Source organism: Rhinolophus ferrumequinum, chromosome X (genome assembly GCF_004115265.2).
Source record: "Rhinolophus ferrumequinum isolate MPI-CBG mRhiFer1 chromosome X, mRhiFer1_v1.p, whole genome shotgun sequence".
Taxonomy (NCBI): Eukaryota; Metazoa; Chordata; class Mammalia; order Chiroptera; family Rhinolophidae; genus Rhinolophus; species Rhinolophus ferrumequinum.
In genome coordinates, this window is record NC_046284.1 from 115,742,831 (window position 1) to 115,765,264 (window position 22,434).

At 38.0% G+C, this 22,434-nt stretch overlaps 1 protein-coding gene across 3 annotated transcripts in view; it reads right to left on the minus strand.

The window, feature by feature from the left end:
- GLRA2 (glycine receptor alpha 2) overlaps window positions 1-22,434 on the minus strand; it is a 200,727-nt gene that overhangs the window by 128,935 nt on the left and 49,358 nt on the right. The window contains exons 2-4 of one of the 3 annotated variants that reach the window (XM_033116296.1): window positions 19,026-19,093; window positions 18,863-18,930; window positions 10,666-10,889 (exon numbers count right to left, since the gene is read on the minus strand). In XM_033116296.1, coding sequence (XP_032972187.1) covers window positions 10,666-10,889; window positions 18,863-18,865 — 227 coding nt within the window. In that variant the 5' untranslated portion in view covers window positions 18,866-18,930; window positions 19,026-19,093. The remainder of the gene's footprint in view (window positions 1-10,665; window positions 10,890-18,862; window positions 18,931-19,025; window positions 19,094-22,434) is intronic. The other 2 variants (XM_033116224.1, XM_033116146.1) reach the window with 2 other exon arrangements.

Here is a 22,434-nt window from a genome sequence, read left to right on the forward strand (position 1 = left end):
GTGCACACATATGGTTGGCCCATGTTAATTAAGTCCAAATATGACTTGGATTCAACTGATGAATCTGCAGCTAAAATTTTTCCAAATGCTTTGATATTTCCTGAACGAAAATGTTTTGAAGGTGTCGAATAGGAGAGGGCTAAATTGAACACCACCAGAAAGAAGAGCTCAAATTAGTCAAGATTAAAAAAAAAAATTACTCAAGATTCAAATAACCAATACTGCCCACATTTTTGTTACATTTTAAATTTCAAAGTCATTTCACATCAAGAATTTATTTATAGACACAACTATTCATGAAGGTAAAATGTTATTAGCCAGCACATTAAAATAATGAGGACTGACTTGTCCATCCCATGGTCACTGTGTGTCTAAGTTCACAGCCATTTAATAGTGACATTGAGGGGAAGAAAGAGAAAAGCACTATATGGCAATTTTCTTAATGTTTTATTTGGGATTATTTTACTTCTGGCAAAACAGGAGGAGAACAAGTACTTGTGTACTGCAAATGTGGTTTTAAGAAAACCAGAGTAAATTGTTTTTGGTGTCTGCTGACAGCCGAGAGCAACACTATGTTACTTTGCTGGTATTTTGTTGCATTAAGACTTCTATTGTGGTAACTTGCAGAGAGTTGCTGGCCACGTTTCTGGTGGTAAAGGTGGAAGAGAGAACAGAGTCTTGGTCAGATGGTATGATGGTCCATCCTTGATTAGATAACACTTTGAAACTAAGCACAGTTCCTCCATTTATTCTTAACAAGCAGCTAAGGAGGAAACCCAAGCCATTTTCTGAAAGAATTTGCAACTGTCACTTCTGTTATGAGCTACATGCCTTCCAAAGGGAGGATAACCCAAGGCAAGGGAACCCATCTGCTGGGGACCAAGCATGGAAGGGGAGTGGAGCCTGAGTGTAACAGGTGCTGAATAAGGAAATGTCCGTGTGTGGGTTAGGAAGAAGAGGGAGACCTGTCTCCCCACCTCCCTCCCCTTTATCCTACAGCCAACCCAGAGTGATTTCAACAGTCACTAAACGTTTAGTATGAATCTGGAACTGAGAAAACCTGCAGATCGAAGCAGGGTTATGTGACTTTTCATGGTCACTTAGTAAGACTGCATTTGAATTCAAGTCTTCATGAACCTCAGAACTGACATCTGCTCCACCCCCATAGCATTCCATTCTATTAATATCTTTAATCTCGTAGGTCCCTCAGTGCTTTCTACCCTTCATCTAGCTGCTCAAATTTAGGAAAATATCCCCACTAAAATGAAGCATCAAGTAAAACATTTGTTTTATTGTCCTTTGAAAGGAATGATCAGTCAGCTATGGGTCGGCCGTGCTTTGACTGTGTGTCACGTATGGAACTTCATATAATTATATATGTCCTTAATTGTCTTTAAATGACTGTCCAATGATAAATGTTGTGTCCTCTTCAGTACAGATGTTCGTTTGTAATTTTAAATGCCATGAACAAGGACAGACTTGTTGGAAAGACTGCTGAGCTTTGAGGATGGACAATTTTTCTCCCCATTTTAAAATGGAGTGCCTTTCCTTTGGATTATGTAGTACGAGAATGTACTGAAGTAATTCATGTGTCTCATAAGAGCCATGGTGATATTATGTGTGTTTATTTGGGGATTATAGCCATCTAGAGAGCCCTTCAAAAGCAGTGCTGTCGACCAGGGAGAAGCCCATGGCAACCTAAGTTGAGCAGGCTCACCAGGACCTATGCATTTCCTTTGGCTTCCTGCCACAAGGAAAGTCAGGTAATGAGTAATAGCAGCTTAGCCCTTCAACTCTGCTGGCTCAAATCCACCATGTGATTTCCTTTAGCCTGCGCATCCAGTTAATAATTGTCCCAACCAACCATTTTTGTATAATTGTCTGAAAGTATATAAACCCATACTTCATGAGCACATTCTAAAATAACATCTCATGGATACTCCTGCTGATTGAATCAGAGAGTACAAATGATGTAGTTTGCAATTGGGATATTTCTCAGTAGGGAGTTTGGTATCGAGTACTTGTCATTGTGTAAACTATATGTTGAATGTAAGGCTGCTTCTTAAACTACACGTAGTTAAATCTTCCCTGCCCTGCTGCAAACTTAGGTTCCTCTCCTCAGGAGTTGGATATTCAGTATGGGAGAGCAAGGTTCAAAGATGTATAAGTAGTTTGAGATAGGCACCTTAAATTTACATCTCATCTTCCTGACTCCCAAGCCCTAAGGGACATGAGGAACCCACTCTTATATTTCCTGAACCAGAAGTAATTTTGTGATTTGGGAAGGAAGAGATCATTTCGAGTTATAGACTTATGATAAGAGCTAGAAGTAGCTTTAGACTTCATCTGATCTCCTGGTTGAATCTCATTTTATAGATAAGGAAACTGAGACTCAGAATGATAAACTGATGGGGTTAGAGAGGCTGTTCTATGAGCCTGGAAGATACAGTAAATGATGGAAGAAACTGTGGGGCTCCCGATGCCGTCTGCTACCTTTTCAGTATTCTGTTCTTTGCACCGTTGCTTTCAGAGCAAACTCTGATGAATGTTAATACAGTGGGAAGTTACCTCCAAAAGGAGGAAAACCCACTGGTTACTATTGCTAGCCCAATAAGGTAAACAGTCCAAGGACAGGTGGGCATGCCAGCTGCCATGCATTCCTTTGCACAATTCCCTCTTTTCTTTCAACAAGGGTAAGATCCTTACTCTGTTGTGTTTGAACCAACATTGTGACCTTGAGTGTACGTATGTGTATTTCTGAACCCAATCAGGAGCTCAACAGAGATTTTCAGCACTTCAAGAGAGTCTGTCATGTACAGATCACACTTTGTAGACTTCAATGCTTCTACCCTCAGCCACGCCTTTTTTTGAAAACCACTCTCCAGAAATACCTCCCCCGCACCACTTAGAACCGCTCCTGCTGAATCCACCAGCGAAAATGTGCACACCAGCGCCTCCCACCCTCCCGATCATGCTTGCCTCTAGGAAGAACGGAATCATTGTGGTTTCCATGGCATTTTCCAGCACTTCTCTGAAGCCTCACTGATTAATTCTGATGTGGGCGCTTATGTTACAATCATTAATTACTGCATTAAATCAAGTCACAAAACTAATGAGGATTTGGACACAGAGTCGGAAAATGAGAATGTAATTTTGCCTGGATTATAGGATATAAATATAAACATGGTCCAAATAAGCACAGAGAGAAGAAATCACAGCTTTTCAGAGCTGCTTTCTAACAGAAAATACAGGCTTATGTGTCTCATCAAAACTGAGAGTAAGATAGTCAAAGTATCACCATTGGTAACATTTAGGCAGGGCTTAGTTCACTGTGCATTTTATTTTTGGCTCTGACATCTAAATCGAGAATGTTCTTTTTTCCTATGCTATAAAAATCATTCTATAACTGAAGTTACATCGTTTGAAGTTCTTGCATCAGGCCTTAGGGTGAGTCAAGGATGGGAGGCTGTGTGAGAAAAGTTGGCTTTTCATGTGTGGGGGTGGAGTCGGTCATTAGACAGGATGGTTTGGAGAGCACCGTTGGATATCTGTCTAGAAATCTACGCTCCACCTACTGTCAATGGTGCCTGCAATCTATCATTAGAGGGAGAAGACATGTCAATCCCCGAGAGTTCTCTGTTACAACTTAAGTACTACTTGGAAGGCAGAACACTGAATCATCCACACCTGGAATTATGAATGGAGTCAAAAGGGGTTAACAAGCAAATCACCTCCACACGCCATAAAGGAATAAATTTCAGGTCAGATAGTTTGATGATGAGGGGAACAGGAAACTTGGTGATATAGGGTGCTGTTGTGGAGGGAGAATCCCATAATTATTTATGGTTTAGAGGACTCTCTGCAGTTGGAAGGTAGCATAAGGCCCCCAGGTACTTAGTCAGTCAAATAAGAAGACACAAAGGCAAACTATTTTCTTAACAACTTTGCTAAAGACATACCCATTCTGGAGGCATACAATAAACCTGGAAGCAGTTGTTACCAGATGGAAAGTCATAGCTCCTTAAGAAAGATAGAACCTTTCCTCTAAACAAACAAAAAAAAGAGTTTAAATTCTCTAGTACATCAAATATGCATACATTTTTAGGGGGATTCAAAGACCCCCTGGAGTTTTCACCTCGCCCAAAGATTAAGCACCTCTCAAGGAATGGGTCAGTCCCATCCTTAATGTTTGGAGTTTGTAAGGATCTATCTTGATCAGTTTACTCTTTGTCTTAGAGCCTGGAACAGAAAGTACAATCATTAAATTACAAGAAAATACCAAGGGGCCCTAGTGGATAATGGCAATGCCACTTTTGACTATCCATATCACATATATTGTATTCTGATTCTCTTAACAGAATCATCTCTTTTTCAAAGCTGAGGAAACAGAGGTTCAGAGAGATGATCAATTTCCATAGGTCATACAACCAGTTCTAAGGCCAGAGACTCAAGCCCAAGGATGTTTGACTCTAATACCCATGCATCCTACAGTATAAGAAGTAACCAGGATAACATTCAACATCATAAGGCTCAGAGCAGAGGCTCCAAACTGTGCAGCAAGCTAAAAATTGCAAGATGAAGAGCACCTTCATTTTGTACTGAAGTAGAACACACAGTAAAATTAAATCAACAACATAGTGTTGGTGACCAAACATATATCCACTAATTCCAATTGGACAAAATTGTGTGAAAGCAAACACTGTGACGTAATACCTACATCCTTCCAAAAATGGTAGCCATTTGTTTATCCTGTTAACAAATGTAGGGAAAAGCAACTAACCTAAGTTGCAGCAAATGTGAGGTGAGCTATATAAGGAAGAATTTCTGCACAATGTCAGAGTAACATTATAGGATCCAAAGAGAGAATATAAAATCTCCTCCTCTGAACATCTTTAAAAATGGAATGAGTTTTCAACAGGTTGACTAAAGGTAGGGAGTTGACATAATGAGTCTCTTTAGCCCTTTGATCCCTGGGATAGTAAAATTTTTCAGAAAGTGGACATGCTATATAAGCTACATTTGCTATATAAAACTATCAGGTAGATCTTCCTATTCGAAAGTCAATTGTTGTACCTTGAATTTAAACACTCTTTTCAGACATTTGCAAAATTTGAAGATACTTTATGTTCTCATCTTAAATCTTACCTTCTTCCTCCAATAGTCCTTTAAAAATGGGTCCCAAAAAGGCTGGTTCCAAAACAACATGTCTTTGCAATTGTATTTGTTTGTGTCTTTGGACTTGAGTTGAAGTAAATGAAGAATTAATGTGTGGTGGGAGATGGTACCACTGAAACAAAAGTCAAGAGCTTTGCTTTTTGTCCTAGCTTTCCTTTTTATGGGCTCCATTATTGGCTCTCCTGATTTCTGAAAGAAGTCACTTCCTCATCAGTAAAACAAGGGTGTTAGATTATATATTTTGTAATCTGATGCCTTCAAATTAGAAAACAACAATAACAAACTTATGCTTCTATAAAAAGTCAGAATTCTGGCAGAAAATTCTCAGAAGCCATGGGAAGTAAAAAGGAAAAACCCAAATATTGGCAAAGACATTGTGGACATGTGAGACAAGCTGCTTCTTTCCAAAAATGCTCACCTTCTCTTTTTATCTTTAATATTGCACATCATATGCCAAGATGCCTTGACTTCTGCAATTAATTATGTTCAATTCAACATATATTGTTTGAGCAAAAATATCTATGAGACTCAAGGCTCACCTCATTATTCCACTGTGGATTCAGGCCTTCTTAAGGAACATGAATTTAGAATTTGACTGTCTCTGAAGAGGGTGTAGAAAGCAAGACGTGTGTGCCTGTTTACACTTTGGTCAGGGATGATCCATACTTAGTGGGGTGGGTCAACAAAAAAACTTAAAATAAACAGTAAGCTAAAACATATTAGGGAAGTAAGTATTAAAAAGGAAATCAGAAGAAGAATGGACAGAAATAGATTTGATACATTTTCATCAACAAAGACTGTGTCCTGCATCACTGGATAGAAATTTTCTAACTCAACTAAGGCCTTTGGTTCCTATTTAAAGATTTGTTTGGATTTTATTAAGGGACCCAAGTTTGAACATGCAGAATACTTATGGAGTTCTAGTCTACTGTCCCCTCTTTGTTTCAACCCCTGCCTTTTGGGAAATAGCGGTATAAAATCGCCAAGTGTGTGCTTACTTGTTAATGAAGTCAGTGCACTGCATAGCTCTCTTTGTGTTTTGTTTGGCCATCAAAGCCTTGGGCTTTGGTTCCCATGCAGAGTTAATTCTACCTCTGCTCTTCCAAAGCTAGGAAAGCATGGAATTGTTCCTGGATGAAATGCTGTCATTTATTTGCTTTAGGTTTTAGGAAAATGGAAATATAAAGGATCACCACAGAACATTTTTTAAACGTAGACCAATGTTTAAGCAATTACTTAAATGTGTAGGATGGAGGTAAATCATGAGTGTATCTTTGGTGCTTCTGTGGTATCTCTTCCTTGTGTCTTTCTTAATCCTCTTTGTGCTATCTGATTTCTCTTCTCAGGCATCCAACATGATAGTTCTCACTATTATTCATGGACGTTAAACCTACTACCATGTTTCCCCGAAAATAAGACCTAGCTGGACCATCAGCTCTAATATGCCTTTTGGAGCAAAAATTAATATTAGACCCAGTCTTATATTAAAATAAGACTAGGTATAATATAATATAATACCAGGTCTTACATTAATTTTTGCTCTAAAAGACGCATTAGAGCTGATGGTCTGGCTAGGTCTTTTTTTCGGGGAAACACGGTATCAGAAAGAAATTTTCATATCAGCTCTTTATTGCTTACTATGAATTTAGGCCAGTGGATATCCTCTCCCAGGAGTATTTGCATTATAAACTGGAAAGCATCCTAATGGACTGTCAGAAGGGACTTTCCAGCACCTTTTAAGACACCAGAAACTGTAGCCCGCTTTGCCTTAAACTTGGACCTGGGCATATGCACCTGGACATATATTAGTACTAATTACTCCCTGCCCTCTAGTTAAATTGAGTCCAGTGACTCAAGTAAAGAGGAGTGTGGGTGCCAAAACCCAAATTCTAACAATATTTGAGTAACACAGTTCATTTATAAAGTTAGAGCCACTTTTCTTTTCCTTGTTCTTTATTTATTCCTATTACTTAATTTATGAAGTGGTTATCAAAAACTATGGTGAATGTTTAAATAAAAAAAATTGATTACAGTACAAGACACATTGCCATTCATCCCCCTCAAAATACTCCCCCTCGCTTTGAACACACTTATCCCATCATTCTTGCCACTTTCTGAAGCAGTTCTGGAAATCCTCTTTCATGAGTGTCTTTAGTTGCGCTGTCATAGCTGCCTCAATGTCCTGAATCATTTTAACTTTGGGGAAGAGCCAGAAGTCGCACGGTGCCAGATCCAGTGAATAAGGTGGATGAGAACACACCATAATGGTTTTATTTGACGGAAATTGCCATACCAGAAGTCATGTGTGACATGGAGTCTTTCTGTTGTGATCAAACAATACGGTGAATGCTGCTGCCGAGTGCCATCCAATGGAAAGGCAGGGATCTTCAATACAGGAAGCAGCTCATCGAACCTTAGTAACAATGTGTGACAAGTTTCAGCTTGTTCAGTGCAGTCAGTCGGGTGTGAGCTGTGGTTGAGAGAAGGTGTGTTTTAAAGTGTGCTGTAAATCATCCTGCATCATGACAATGCTCCGTGTCACACATCGCTTCTGGCATATGGAAATTTCTGTCAAATAAAAATATTACAGTGTGTCCTCCTACACCTTATTCACCGGATCTGGCACCGCACGACTTCTGGCTCTTCCCCAAAGTCAAAATGATTCAGGACTTTGAGGCAGCCATGACAGCGCAACTAAAGACACTCACAAAAGAGGACTTCCAGAACTGCTTCAGAAGTGGCAAGAAAGATGGGATAAGTGTGTTAGAAGCAAGGGGGAGTATTTTGAGGGGGGGATTAATGGCGATGTGTCTTTTATTATAATAATTTTTTACTGTAATAAATTTAAACATTCATCGTATTGTTTGATCACACCTCGTATCTTATGTCTGCCTGTCTTGTTAGACAGGAGCCCTTCCAGGGCAGGTACCACATCTTACTCAACTCTGGATGTCTAGGCCCAGTACAGTATCTGGCTCATTGAAAACCTTTCTAGGCAAACAATTAGATTCCTGCAGTTCAGAACTGCAGCCAAGAACTGTGTTTCCCTTAAATGACATGCCCAGTTCTCCTATACCAAGGATTTTCCCTCTAATTTCATAGAATACCCCCAGTGCCATCCAGCCTGCCACAGGACAACCTCCACTCAATCCAAAACAATTGTTAGGGTATTTCAGAGCCTGTAATATGCTACACTTGGAACCAGAAACAGAAGAATTGCCTCTGGATCAAGAACTGGGGAACATTATATTCTTCATGGTTCTAGAAGGGAAAGGCCTTCATAGAACAGAAGGAATAAATCCTCGTTTTAGTTCAGCAGTGTAAGATGCCATGTACAGTGGTACTTCGGTTTTCGAATGTAAGCCATTCCGGAAGACCATTCGAGTTCTGAAACGTTCGAAAACAGCCGACAGCTAGGCCTCAGGATCTTGCACTGAGCGGAAGCCGTGTGACATGTTCGACTTCCGAGGGGTGTTCGAAAACCGAAGCATTTACTTCCAGGTTTACGGCGTTGGTAAACCGAAATGGTCATCAACGGAGATGTTCGAAAACCGAGGTACTACTGTATTTACTAGAGCAAATGCCACCCAAAGCCCAGAGGGTTAGCTGGAACAGCTGATGCCCTGTGCTGCTTTTTATAGCTCTCTTTCCCTGTATCATGCTCTGCATATATCCCATTTCATTAGGTCATATAAACTTAGGTTGTGCCCAGTACTGCATCTTACTCTAAATGCATCACCATGTGAAATAGTCTGTGTTTCCTCAAAAATTTTATAACAGCAAAAGTAGAGTTCTTTAAAAATAAAGTAGGGAAAACAAATAAAAAAATAAAATAAATAAATAAATAAAATTAAAAAAAATAAAATAAAAAATAAAGTAGGGGAATTTCCTGGTTCTTTGTGCAAGCAGTGACTCTGCTACTTTTTACAAATGAGCAGCCTCTTTTGATCCACAAGACATTGGGGTTGTCAGCCATCAGCAAACTGTGAAATTACTAGGTTAAGAATGGAACATACAGTACAGACCTAAATTGTATGTCGAGTTGTGAAATGAGGTTTTAATGGTGGTGAGTCTGCAAACTTGTGAAAATTGTTCGCGTGGATACTAGCTGTCCACTTTTTGGGGAAGGAGGTAATAAGATTGGAGAGAAAGGGGGGATTTTATAAAGGATCTTTAAAATGTCAGTATTTATTCAACGTATCATATATCTCTCATATACAGTACATTCTCTTGGCTCTTTGGGAGGGGTTGCAGAATATGCAAATCCCAAATATCTTGGCTTTAAAGAACTTACTAATTAGAAAGAATGTTAACTTTAAAGTACAGACAGCCATCATTTCATTTATTGAGCACTTAGTCTGTATCATGCACTGTGACAGGTATTTTCATGTACTCTATATCCAGGGTCAGCAAACTATGGCTAAAGGGCCAAATCTAGTCCACTGCCTGTTTTTGTAGTAAAGTTTTATTGAAATGTAGACAGGCCCAGTGGTTTGAGTGTGGTTTATGGCTGCTTTTGTGCTACAATGGCAGAGTTGAGTAGTTGCGACAGAGTCGAGACAGTCTGGCCTGCAAAATTGAAATACTTTCTGTCTGGTCCTTTACAGAAAGTATTTGCTGACTTCTGCTCTATATCATTCAGTCGCACAAGAATACTCAGAGATAAATATGGTGTTTCCCATTTTACAACTAAAGTAACTGAGGGTTATAGGTTATGTAACTTGGTAAGTGGCAAACCTTGAATTTTATTTTTGATTTGTCTGATTCCAAAAATACATTTTCTTATGCTATATTCATGTACAGAAATAGCCAAAAATTGAGGTGGGAAGAAACAAGAGCCTTATAGATTCACAGAGAAACTGCTACTAGAATTCCAAAAAGAGAGAGATTATTTTGAGTCTTGGGTGGTAAAGATTCTAAAGCAGATCGTATTTAAGTGTAAAAGGAAAAATGGATCTCAGGAATTGTCTCAAGCTGAACAAAAGTTCAGAGATCAAGTTCACATGTTTAGTTAGCATCAGAGCTGGGTTTAAGACCAGTTTTCCACTCACCTAGCCCAAAGTATGCTATTGGTTACCAGGCTGAGCCATTGAATGTGTGTGGGTGTGTGTGTGTGAGTGTGTGTGTATAAATGTTATAGAATGGCAGAACTATTTGAAAGAGAATTTGTACATTATGCTCAATTGTAATTGAACTAAAGGGCCTGTACTTCCTTTATTGAATCGATCAAAAACACATTTGTTTTTTTTGGTTTATTATTTACACAGTACGATCATTCACCCACCATGCTACCAAATATATTTTTGTTGTAGAGAATCATACTTCTGAGACCATGGGAACCTCTGTCACTCTAACCAACTTTAAGATTCAAATGATAAACAAGAGACCCCAAGAGTCAAATGTTCATATACATCTTCCCATGCAGAATCAGGCAACTCTAGGCCAGGAGAAAAATGGAAACAGGAGCAGGGGCAGCCAAAGGAAGCTTACCTGATACTGTAGAGCACTTTGCCATTTTTTGAAATCCGAAGCAGTTTGTTGTCGGTGGTGACATCGTGAAAGTTTGCACCCTTCTCATTGGCAAAGAACAAATCAGGTTTCCAAATGGAGTCCAGCATTGATGGGTCCAAGTCCAGGGAGTCATCAGGGTACTCGCTGTATGCCAGCCGGGAATCATTCCACTGTTGTCTCAGAAAAATGTTCACTCGATAGTCCTACAGAAATGCCATGCGTAAGAGTTACTTATTGCCTGTTCAACAGAAGAGGTCCATCTATATTTTTCCCTCACTCTTCTCCCTGATTTGGTGCAGTGTTGCTGTCTAAGAAACCAGGCTGTGTGTATATCTTGGTAAAAAATAAACCACTCAGTTCTAGGAGTGGGAACAGAAGGGAGAAAGAAAGAAGACTCAACCAAACCAGAATACTAATTGAATAGATTGACTTGGTTGATTTTTTTTTAATGTTTCAATTATTCATTCTGGAAGGAAATAATACTAAGTCAAGCTGATTTTGCTATAGAAAAAGGTAATGATGAGTACAGAAGTCAGTCTGTGATGGCAGATTGTCAAATAAAACTGATTCATTTTCCAAATCAGAAATGACATGATGTCTTTTCTCATTCTACTCAGATGCTCTGGGCAGAAGGAAACCCACTCTGTACTTTTCACTCTGTAGTGAAAATCTTATTATAAAACTCTGACATGATGGGGCAATATTTTTTAAATTCATCAACATAAATATTAAGATGCTTCATGTTGACAAGATAATTCCCTCACAGCTACTAACTTTTGAAATTCTTAAATATTTTATCATTTCTCTGAATGGGTTATATCTATAGTAGTTGACTTGATGCTTCATCAAAAGAGATCTTTTTCATGTTCTTCTAATCTGAGCACCTTCTGACAAAGGTGTTCCTCCCTATGGAAGCCTCAGGTATACCCTGTCATTCCCACTTGATCTGGGAATTTCCTTCTGTGCTAATGAATCAGGTTAGGAGAGTGACTGCTCTCCTGGGGATTTCTACTCAAAGGTCTTTAGATTCAGGGCAATTGTTGCTTCGCTTGATAGAAGGGACCCAGGTAGAGGCTTTAACATTATTCCCCAGTCAGGAGGAAGTATGGTTCAGGGATAATAGTTGTCCACTCCTGACACTTGTGGTCACTTAGGGTGATACATTCTCATTCTTTCTTAACCTCTTTCCTTTAACTTTTTCATCATCACTTGCTCCATTTCCATACTTTTGGCACTTGAAGTTTTGGTCATTGTTTACTATCTTCAAATGGTGACCAACTTGTCCTAGTTTGCCTGAGAACTACCCAGTTTTAGCCCCCCAAAACCCCACATTCAGGGAACCCACTCAGTCCTGGGCAAAACCAGGACGGTTGGTTACTTTACCAGGTACAGTGGAGACAACCTCAGGACGGTCAGTTTTGGTTAATTCTCTTAGGGCCAAAAGAAAAAAAATAACTAAGTTATAAAGATCAGTGTGTATAGAAAAGAGCTTCAATCCAGTTCCTTCTACCTATTACTAAACTCTCCAAATTCCCATGACTTCTTTTGAAATACAGCCAGCCTGATGATCAACCTGATAGAGTATTTTGAAGGTGGTATTTCTTAGAAAGCATGCCCAGTGTAGTAGGCCTAAAGAATGCTAATAATCAAATAGTTACTAACTTCTGAAAAGCAATCGTAAAAAACCCAGCTCATTTGGAAAGGCTGAAATATTAAAACAAATAACTTTAAAGTTCTCCACTGTACACCATAAGAACTTTCTGACTTGGAAAATTTTATCAGCTGACTTTTATCTGGGATTGTACCAGGTCTGCACAGCAGATTCTCATACCTGGGAGGGCACTGTTGTGGGCCCAGCCGTGCTTTCAACCCATTCTGTGTGTTTATTGCCCCCCCCATCTCCCTCCCGCTGAGAGAACCAGGAAATGGCAGAACCTCAAAGTTCTCCCCATCACCAATTTTGGAATTGTCCAAAGGGAACAGAAGGTTGTAACTGGAAAGAATTTACCAGGTCTGTGTTTCATTGGCAACAGGAGTTAAATCTTTGGAATTTTGTGTGAGTAAAGAGTAGCATGTGTGATTTGTAGAAAGTCAAAAAAAAGGGCTATTGAAAATATCCAATATAAGTATGAACTAAATATATCAACTGTGAGATTTTCTTAAGGTTTCCTTATAGGGGGAAGAAAAGCAGCTTCTCCAGTGTTTGATATCCACCCCTTTTATTTCCCTTAGACTGAGAACCACTTATCCGTAACAATTTTTGGGGGGAGAGGGTCTATGAGCTTGTTTCAGTAGGAAGTAGGAGAGAAGACGATCTCATCCCTTAGCCAATTCTGGAGGTACAGAAACTCTAAGTATGATATGTAATAACAGTTGGAAATAACAGAGGCACATGAATTAAATATCTTAGTCCATTGGGAGGCCAACGAGCCTCCCCTGCCGCCCAGGAGGTAACCATAAGATGAGAAAGGCCATGAGAAGCCAGATAGAGAGTATTGGGCAGCAAAATCACCAAGGGAACATTGTTGTAATCCTCCCTTGAGCCTGAGAATGATTTAAAGATGCATATTGAGAGACTCTAGAGAATATTACATTAGTAACATACAATATGAAAACATTGACCTGTAAAAACATCTCAATATAAATTTTCACAGCTAATGTGTATCTTTTAAAAAAAGTCTTTCCCATGAGTATTCTCCAGTGTTTCCCAGTTTTCTATTTTGAATTTTATATAGAGAGAAAACAATAAAATAGATTCTCCCGGTATTATTATTTTAAAAAGATCACTGAATCTATCATATCACAATAGAACCATTAAATGTCTAACAGTTAATTTAAAATAAATTAATCCTCCTATTTGTAAACAAGGATAAGTGGAAAACTAAGAGGAAAAAATATGTTTTATGCCACAATGACAGGAATTATATGAAATAAGGTCTTTATTAGATCTTTGGAAGGATTTGTTCTTTTTAATACAAAGGAATTAAAATTTTCCATAGTTTTGGTTATGATGATATACACTATTCCAAAATAAATAGCAACCCTTAAAACCTGTTAGAATAGGAAAGGACACCCAAGAATCTAAAGAAGTAGATAGCCAAAGAAAAGATTTTCTGGAGCTGTTGGCTTGTAATTCTTTCAGTTCTCTATCATTTTCAATGTAGGGTAGAAATTTGACACATGTGATTTACCTGTGCATTATCTCTGTTTATTTACAGATAGATTTATTATTTCGTGATATTCCAAACCACAGGAGATAGTTAGATTGTTCTGTAGTCTTTCTTTGTCTTTATTTTTGCTTCTAGGTTTAATTAAATATTAAAGGGGAAGTAAATATTGAGAGACATGTTTAAATGCAGACTGAGTTTTGTTTTAGACTGCCTTCTCTCTCCAGAGACAGATTCTACTTCAAATAAAAATTTCCTTGTATTAAAATTTGTTTTCCTAAGATTGACTATCTGGGTATTGGATTAGGTAATGGAAAATTCAGATTAGTATATATGTGTGTATGTGTGTAAATGCATACACACATATCTTAATTTTTCAAAAGCTACATGTAAGTCATCTAATCTTTATTATATTCTTAACACAGGCAATACAGGTGCCTATATTCCATGCTATTATTTCATATAAAATTTAGAATAACTAAAGTTTCACTTTTTCTGGTACCTTCTAATACTATGACTATGCCACAAAGTTTGTTTCCTTAAATTGAATTATTTTGGTGCTATTATATTTAGTCTGGCATTTGTACATAGAGATTTCAACTCTGCCTCATACATACTCGTATTAAGCCTTACTAGTACTCTTTTATTATATATGTATGCATTTTTAATCCAATTATGTTATCAAAGACAAGGGTATGCTTTGTTGATTCCCCATAGTGCCTATGTGGCACTTTGATTTTAACCTCTGGCTACTCAGCAGTACAGTTTTCATCATCTTGAGCCTGTGCTAGCTTTGATAGAGGAAGTTAGCCTTGAATTTAAAATTATGGGGTGGCAGTTACTTTGTGATGAATCCAGGCTTTAACATTGCATTGTTAATTTAGAGACCAAGGTCACCTTATATCTCAGTTTAACAAAATGCCAGGCTTGTGGTAGATTCTTGGTTCTTCCTTAAAAAGTCAGAAATAAGAAATGTAGCTACCTGCTATTCCTGATAAGTTAGCATCTCCTTACGAATTGCTTATGCAGCTATTGAATGAAAGGGAACCCATAGTGTCATTTCAGCAAGTACAGCACTGCATGCATTCTTATAAGGAGCTGTCTACCTCTTATCCAGTTCCTCAGGAATGCGATTTCAGATCAGAGATAGAACAACTGTTCACCCTACAGCAGTAACCAGCAGAGCACGTGGAAGTTATCTTTTGGGACAGAGTTTGGGGGAGCTGGAATCATAATATGGACTCGCTCGCTGAGTGGACAAATTATGTATACTTTCAGCTCTTGTTCCTCCCCTCCCCCAAGTTTGTTAAATAAGGAGGGTGTCAGGATCTGATGCTGTGACCTGGGTAGTGTTCCAGCACCCACAGGTCTAAATAACACTCTGTGTACCCACGTCATTCCAGGCAATCATTGCAAAGCTTCGAGGAGACTGTCTTGTCTCCATTTTCTGATGGCCCAGCCCTGGAGAGAACTGCCTGCAGATAGCATGCAAATCCTCTTGACATTTACTGACATTATTAATATTCCCAAACTATGCCTTTAAATCAGGAAAGAGGGAGTAGCAAATACACTCTCAATCCTGTAAACTTTCTTGCCATCGGCAGCTAAAGAAAAGGGGGTAAGAAAGAAAAGGGAATTGTAAACTGACATCCCCAAAACAATATATAACTTGTTTCATTATACGTGCCTTACTAGTCTTTTGGAACAACCCACACACAAAAAATATTCCACTGAATATTAACACAGGGTCAATTATAGATATCAATACAGGGTCCATCAACAGATCCCTGACTCTTAATGAACAAAAGTGTATATTTTGGAATAATGTATATCATCATAATGATCCAGGAAAATATCCCTTAGAATAACACAAGTATGTTGTCCTGTGAGCACACATCTTCAACAGTAGCATATCAAAGGAGTTCAAGGTCCTATTGGCTCTATAGTGAGCCTATATTTTGTGGGCAAGTATCATTGACAATCATTTAGTGGGAGTTCATCACACACAAGAGGGGCAGAATGGATAGCATCAAAAGAAAGTCATGTTGGGTTCTCAAAACAGATAATCTTTGCTTCTTATTAGAAACAAACACCCAAACTAAACCCTTCAATAATGCTATCGGGATCACAGCGGGAGAGTGGGACCTGAGAGAAGAGAGTAAATCATGTTTAGAAACTCAAAACTCTGAGGTATTCTTGGAAAAATTCGTACCAGAAAATGTAGAGAAAGCAAAACTCTTGTCCCCCCAAAGAGCACTAGTCAATGTCCTCATTGACCATATATACATTGCTGTGCATGGAAGCCAAGGCTCTGATGTCCTGATTCCAACTAAAAGACAGTTCAGGGAAGAACCTGGTTCTGTTTAACTTTTATCGACCAATTTTTTTGAGCCAAATTTTGTGCAAGTGTGGACAAATCCATGGGTGATCGAATCTCAGGGTTTTGATAAAGACAGTTTGGGCAATGATGACCCTCTGTGGGTGTATCAGGTAGGTTCCCAGGCAGGACCTCGGAGATCTGGAAAGATAAAACCTTTCAAGGTGGAACACTTCTCACGTTCTTATGAGCATGTGAATATTTAAATATTGATGTGATGCCTTAGATCTGGCTTGGCAATTTATGACCTGTGGGCCAAATTTGGCTACAGCATGATTTCATAAGTAAAGTTTTCTTGCAGTACAGCCACACCTACTTCTTACTATTGTTTATGGCGGCTTTCATGCCAAAAGGGCAGCAGAATTGAGTACTTGTGACACAGAGTGTCTGGCCTTCAAAGTCTTAGGTATTTAGTCTGGCCTTTTACAGAAAAGCTTTTGCCAGTCCCTACCTTACGTGGCATGAGGATTTATTCTTTGATTTAAGCATGATAGACTTTCAGAAAATATTTTTTAAAATTTCACACAAAAGCCATAATTAAAGAAAATAAAAGATACTTTTTATTACATCATTACATTAAAAGCTAAGAAATAAAATAAAAGAAGCATAATATGCATCACTCTTCTGACCATGCGATTCAGTATATCTCATTCAGCAGAATAGACAGGCCATTGATATTACACTTGAGCAATGAGTTCCAAATTTTCTCATAGGAAACATGACAAAGGACACCTTATTAAGTGACCAGGAAGCACCTAAGCAGCCCACTTATTATATACCTTCAGTAGCTGTTATATCCATAGTTTCCATTTTCATCTCCTTAAATATTAAGCTTTTCCTTGCATTAATGAACATTGAAAAGGTGCACATTTATTTTTTTTGATTGAGGGTAAAATGCAATGAGGAGATTTAATCAAAGCAACGGGTGGCTAATTAATGCAATCAGCATTAGGTCGTGCAAATATTGTCATTGAATGCCATTGTGTAAAGCTGGTGACAGTGATTTGGGCTGCTGGGAGATTTGCCCCTCTGTTCAGACTATAAAACCAAGAGAGAAGAGACAGAAACTGAATGCCAAGCCCAGAGTTAGATTATTCTTTCCATGTTCTGCTTTTCTTATGAATCGTTTAGTAACTACCAAAACTATCTTATTTGGGTAAAATTCGTAATGCACTACATCCTGTGAAAGCCCCAGAAGTCTCATTACTTGACAATGCTGATCAGAGTAATATTAAAATAGGTAGTGGGGTTGCATTATTTCTAATTTTGCCAGTGGAAAGGACTGGTAAAAGGTAAGTTATTTCTAGCATCAAGGACACCAGAAAGAACAATAATTTGTTAAACATGATCCCAGTAGCCTAAAAGAGAAAATTCATCAAAACGGGAACACTGTTTTTTACTTCTCAGTGGCATTATGCTCATTAGTTCACTTCTTGAGTGTTTCTAAGACATCAGCCATCATAGTACTTGATCAAGCTCAACTGTATTTTATTTTGATCTCATCCAATAATACAGCAATATACTTTACATAGTCATGAAAATTAAAACCAGCCAATTGACTTAGGGTGTAAAATAAATTGTTTATTGGGACCAAGAAATATTTCACCCCTCCCCCCCAAAAAAAACACAACACAAAACAAACAGATTCATAGAAACAGAGACCAGAGGGATGGTTATCAGAAGGGAGGAGGTGGGGGATGGGTGGAAAGGGGAAGGGGAATCTAGTCAATAATATCATGGTAAGTCCACACGGTGACAGATGATTGATTACTAGAATTAGTGGGGTGATCACATTGTAAGGAATAAAAGTGTCAGCTCACTGTAGTGTACACCTGAAACGAATATAACCAATATAAGATTGTATATTAACCAAACTTCAATAAAAAAATAAATGAAAAAAAAGTGCAATCTCCACACTATATCCCAGCACTGTAAGGCCACTGATTTAATAGGCTTTGTCCCAGGCAACACCATAACCATGACATTTATAAGGAATCTTGGTGAATTTTATAGTATCTAAAATCTTTATCATGTACATGAAACATGTTTGCATGTACATTATAATAAGCTTTTAATAGTTTTATGTTTATGTTATTTTTTTAAAGTCATGCATGTAACATAATTGCTATGGACTTGGGGTTACTTTTCATTGCCAGAAAATTGTGTGTGTCTGTGTGTGTGTGTATTGTAAAGTCAGCCCCCTTGGCATATATCTTAAATGCTGCATATCCTAGGCTTTGACTATGTTAAAACTTCCATTACATGAAAAAGACTGGCTATAAAAAATATCTCCCGAAATTTAAAATTTATATTTCTGAATCATTGGAGATGAAAATATTTGAATATCCCTAACTATACACCATGCTTGTTACTGATAATTCTACCTAAATCTAACCAAATGTCAAGTGTTTCCAAAATTTCTCTGGCATGATGGATAAAAGGTTATTGAATTATAAGTAATGAACACTTGACTAATGACTTTCTAAAGCCAAACAGTATAAATAATTGCTTTTTAGAGGTGGGTGAACTTGGAAATTGGCACTCAGTAAATGTCCCACAAATACACAACGTTGCTCTTCGTTCCCGTATCCCATTCCTTCACACCATGGCTTCAATGCTCAGTCCCACTCACCATTGTAGTTTCTGCTATTGACCCAAAGCTGTTGATAAATATGTTGCAGGTAACATTTACAGGAGGCCCTGCAAGTTGAACAATAAATAGAAAATTTGACAGGTTGTGTTCATGGCATAATCAAGTCACGATTTTCTCTTGCCAGTGGCATTGCAGCACTTACCATGGTGGTTTCTGTGACTGATCCAAAACTGTTGATAAAAATATTGCAAGTAACGTTTACTGGAGGACCTGCAGAGTGCAATAAGAATATTGCAATAGACAGGGAGGCAAAAATACAGCTTCATCAACATCTGTGCAAATGACTAGAGATGTAAATAAAATTAAAATGGTGGTGAGATGGCAAAAGAAAAGTTTTACCCAGGGGTTCATAGTGATAACATTCCCACTAGTATTTTGAATAGTGACAGTTAAGCAATAACTTACCCTGAAGAGTTTTGGATTTGGAAAATATAAGCTGAAGACTATTAAACTGAATTCATTTTCAGTAGTTGCTATCAAAATAGCTTTTCAGGTGGGTGTCTTTCCTTGACTTTAGGCTCAACAGCATTATAGATGTCAACAGTGGGCACCCCATGGTGATGAAATAACCTGGGCCATGAGTTTAAATGAAATTGCATTTTGAACTGTGGATGGGTCAGGAATATTCACCTCCTTTTGCGTGACACCCTTTAAATCGGTAGATCTAGTTTGATTCTCTCGATACCTCTGAATTTACCCCATTCCTTCAATAATCCTTTGAACCCCGATGAAAAATGATGCACAGAAATACAAAAACAAAGAAAATTAGCTCATTTTAAAAAATGTTACTTACTGTCCAGTTTGTTGTCTCAGTAAATATAGTGCCAAGAAAGAGTTATTAATGCTAAATGTGCTTCGAACAAAGAAGCTATTTTTTTCGTCCAGAGAATCAGGGACTAACTCTCTTTTCCTCCTGCCCTTTGGCTCCCATCCAAGCACTAACCAGGACAGACTCTGCTTAGTTTCAGGGATCAGATGAGATCAGGTGTGCTCAGGGCTTATGGCCACGGACTCTGTGCTCTTTGACAATAGAGAAATGACTCTCTGATGATTTCCAGTCTCATTTTGCTGGGGAATGTTTATTGTCCTCATCTAGTTTCCTCCTAATGCGGTCTCAGATAAGAACAGATTACCATAAACCATCTACTCACTTGCCTCTGTGGAAATCTGTCTGTCTTCACTCAAAGGCTGAACAAGCTGGTTCAAGGTACACCCAGTTGGTTCTGTACCCAACCAGCCGGTGGGATCTGAATGAGGATGAATTTGGCTTGAGACCTCCCTCGAATGCTGGTGATAAAACACAGCCCTGGAGCCTCCTGTCATTAAACTCTACCAGTCTGCGTTGGGTTCTGAAAGTGAGGAAAGGAAACTTGGGCTGAAAATCTAATTTAAATCCCCAGGCAAGGACTTTTGTTAAAAGAAGGAGTAAGGAGTTTTTGTAAAAGAGACGTGTTAAGCTCTTTTTCTTTTTAACAGAACTAGCTTTTCAGTTTTGGATGAAAAAGTAAATGTGTTTATTTAAAAAAAATATTTGCAGATGGTGAGTCACAGGCATGACCATGTTACCCAAACAGTTTTCAGCCTCCAAGTCTTGTGGTTCATCCCTTTATCCCCTCCTCTTTTATTTTAGCATCTGTCAAGATGACTTCTCCATGGTCACTTCCTACTCTGTTTGATTTTGTTTCTCTTTTTTTGGTTACTCAAAACAAAACAACAAAAATGGGTCTCTTTATTAGCTGTAAAATTCTATTCTACAACAAATACATTTTTCTGCTAATAAGAAATAAATTAGACAAGGAAGAGGCAAGTCATGAGAACTCTATATGTTTGCTTTTTTTGTTCTTTTTACAATAAAATGTTTCCTTTTAAATAGTCCAGTTCAGGATGGAAAACTGTCATAAAGTTTTACGTGCAAGATAGAGAGAAAGTACGTGATGGGGGAAAGAAACAGAAAAAGAGAAATGTCATATTAACAGGAGGAATTCGAACATTTAAATGTAGGTTACCTTGTACTATTCATTATCTGTGTGGCCTCCTCATCTAACTTGGAAGCATTTAGAAGGCTGGGGCATACACATACCATCATATATTTGTTTTTTTTTTATTAATTTATTTTTAATTTATTCCTTCTCAGTAAATGGTAGTGTGGGTGTATTAGTGGAACTCAAAATATTTTTTAAGTTACCACATATTGACACACAAAGAATATTAAAAATGTATCTATTTTAAGCCTCACAAAAGAGGAATTGTTTTACTGCTCCAGTAAATATTTTCAGATGAGGAAACTGGGGGTTAGAGGGGTAAAGTAATTTGCTTAAAGTTGTGCCACAGTAATTAGAAAAGCTGAGAGTGTCTCATTATTCTGATTCCAGAAACCTAAACTTTCAGCCCCTTTGCTCCGCTGCATTCATTACACAGCGTGACCCATGATATTTTCCATTGGTTTGTACATTTCTGGGATAATTTTACCTTTTACATCTGATTTCTTCAATCTTGGCATTGTCTCAAGGTTCATTTGCATTTGGATATAAAAGTATCAAAAAAAAAGTCACTTTTTTTGATAAGGGATTAGCACATGCACATAATAAGAACTGACACATTTTAAAACTTTGCTGGGTGAGAGTGAGTGCTTTATTTCATTCTTCAGTAATTAGGTGCTACCATGTCCACCATCTTATAGATAAGGAAACTGAGGCACAGAGGTGCTTAATTAATTTTCCCAAGGTCACAGAGTTTGTAAGAGGCAGAAATTACCTAACTTTAGGGACACTTTTTTAAACTATAGGGGTAAAATGACTGAGGCCAATAGAATTATCCTAATGATAGAAGCTACCTCAATATGGGACTGAGCCTGCAAGTCCTTTGGGTTGAATGATAGAATTGTTTTACACTTTTAAGACTTATCCTGATGTGTGCCAGCACAACCTTTCATCTGTGTTTTAGCCCAATAATCTGCTAAATTGTTCTAATTAACAAGGACATGTTCTTACATGAATGAATGTGTTCTGAAAATTGTAGAAAAGTAGTTAACACTAGTTAAGGTCATCTAATTTATTTATCCACAATGTTATGCTATTCCGAAGTGAATTGGATGAGGATTTGACTAGGAAAAAAGAATTATGTAGACATCGTCTCTATCACTATCCTCCCCTTCCTTCCTTCCTACTTTGTCTCCCATCTTTTATCTTCCCTCCCTCCCTCTTTCCCTTTCTTTCCCTCTCTTGTTCTCTTTCTTACTTCATTTTTTTTGCCTTATTCTTATGAGAAAGAGCAATATTTCCATAACTCAAGCATGTAATTCAAATATAAAAGGAAATAAGAAATAGATTTGGACTTATTTCATTTAGCATAGTACCCTCAAGGTCCATCCATGTCCCAAATGGGAAGATTTTGTCTTTTTTTTTTAATGGATGAGTAGCATTCCATTGTGTATGTGTGTGTGTGTGTCTTTATCCATTCATCCATCAATGGACACTTATGTTGTTTTCATATTTTGGCTATGATAAATAATGCTGCTATGAACATTGGGATGATATCTTTTAGAATTAGTG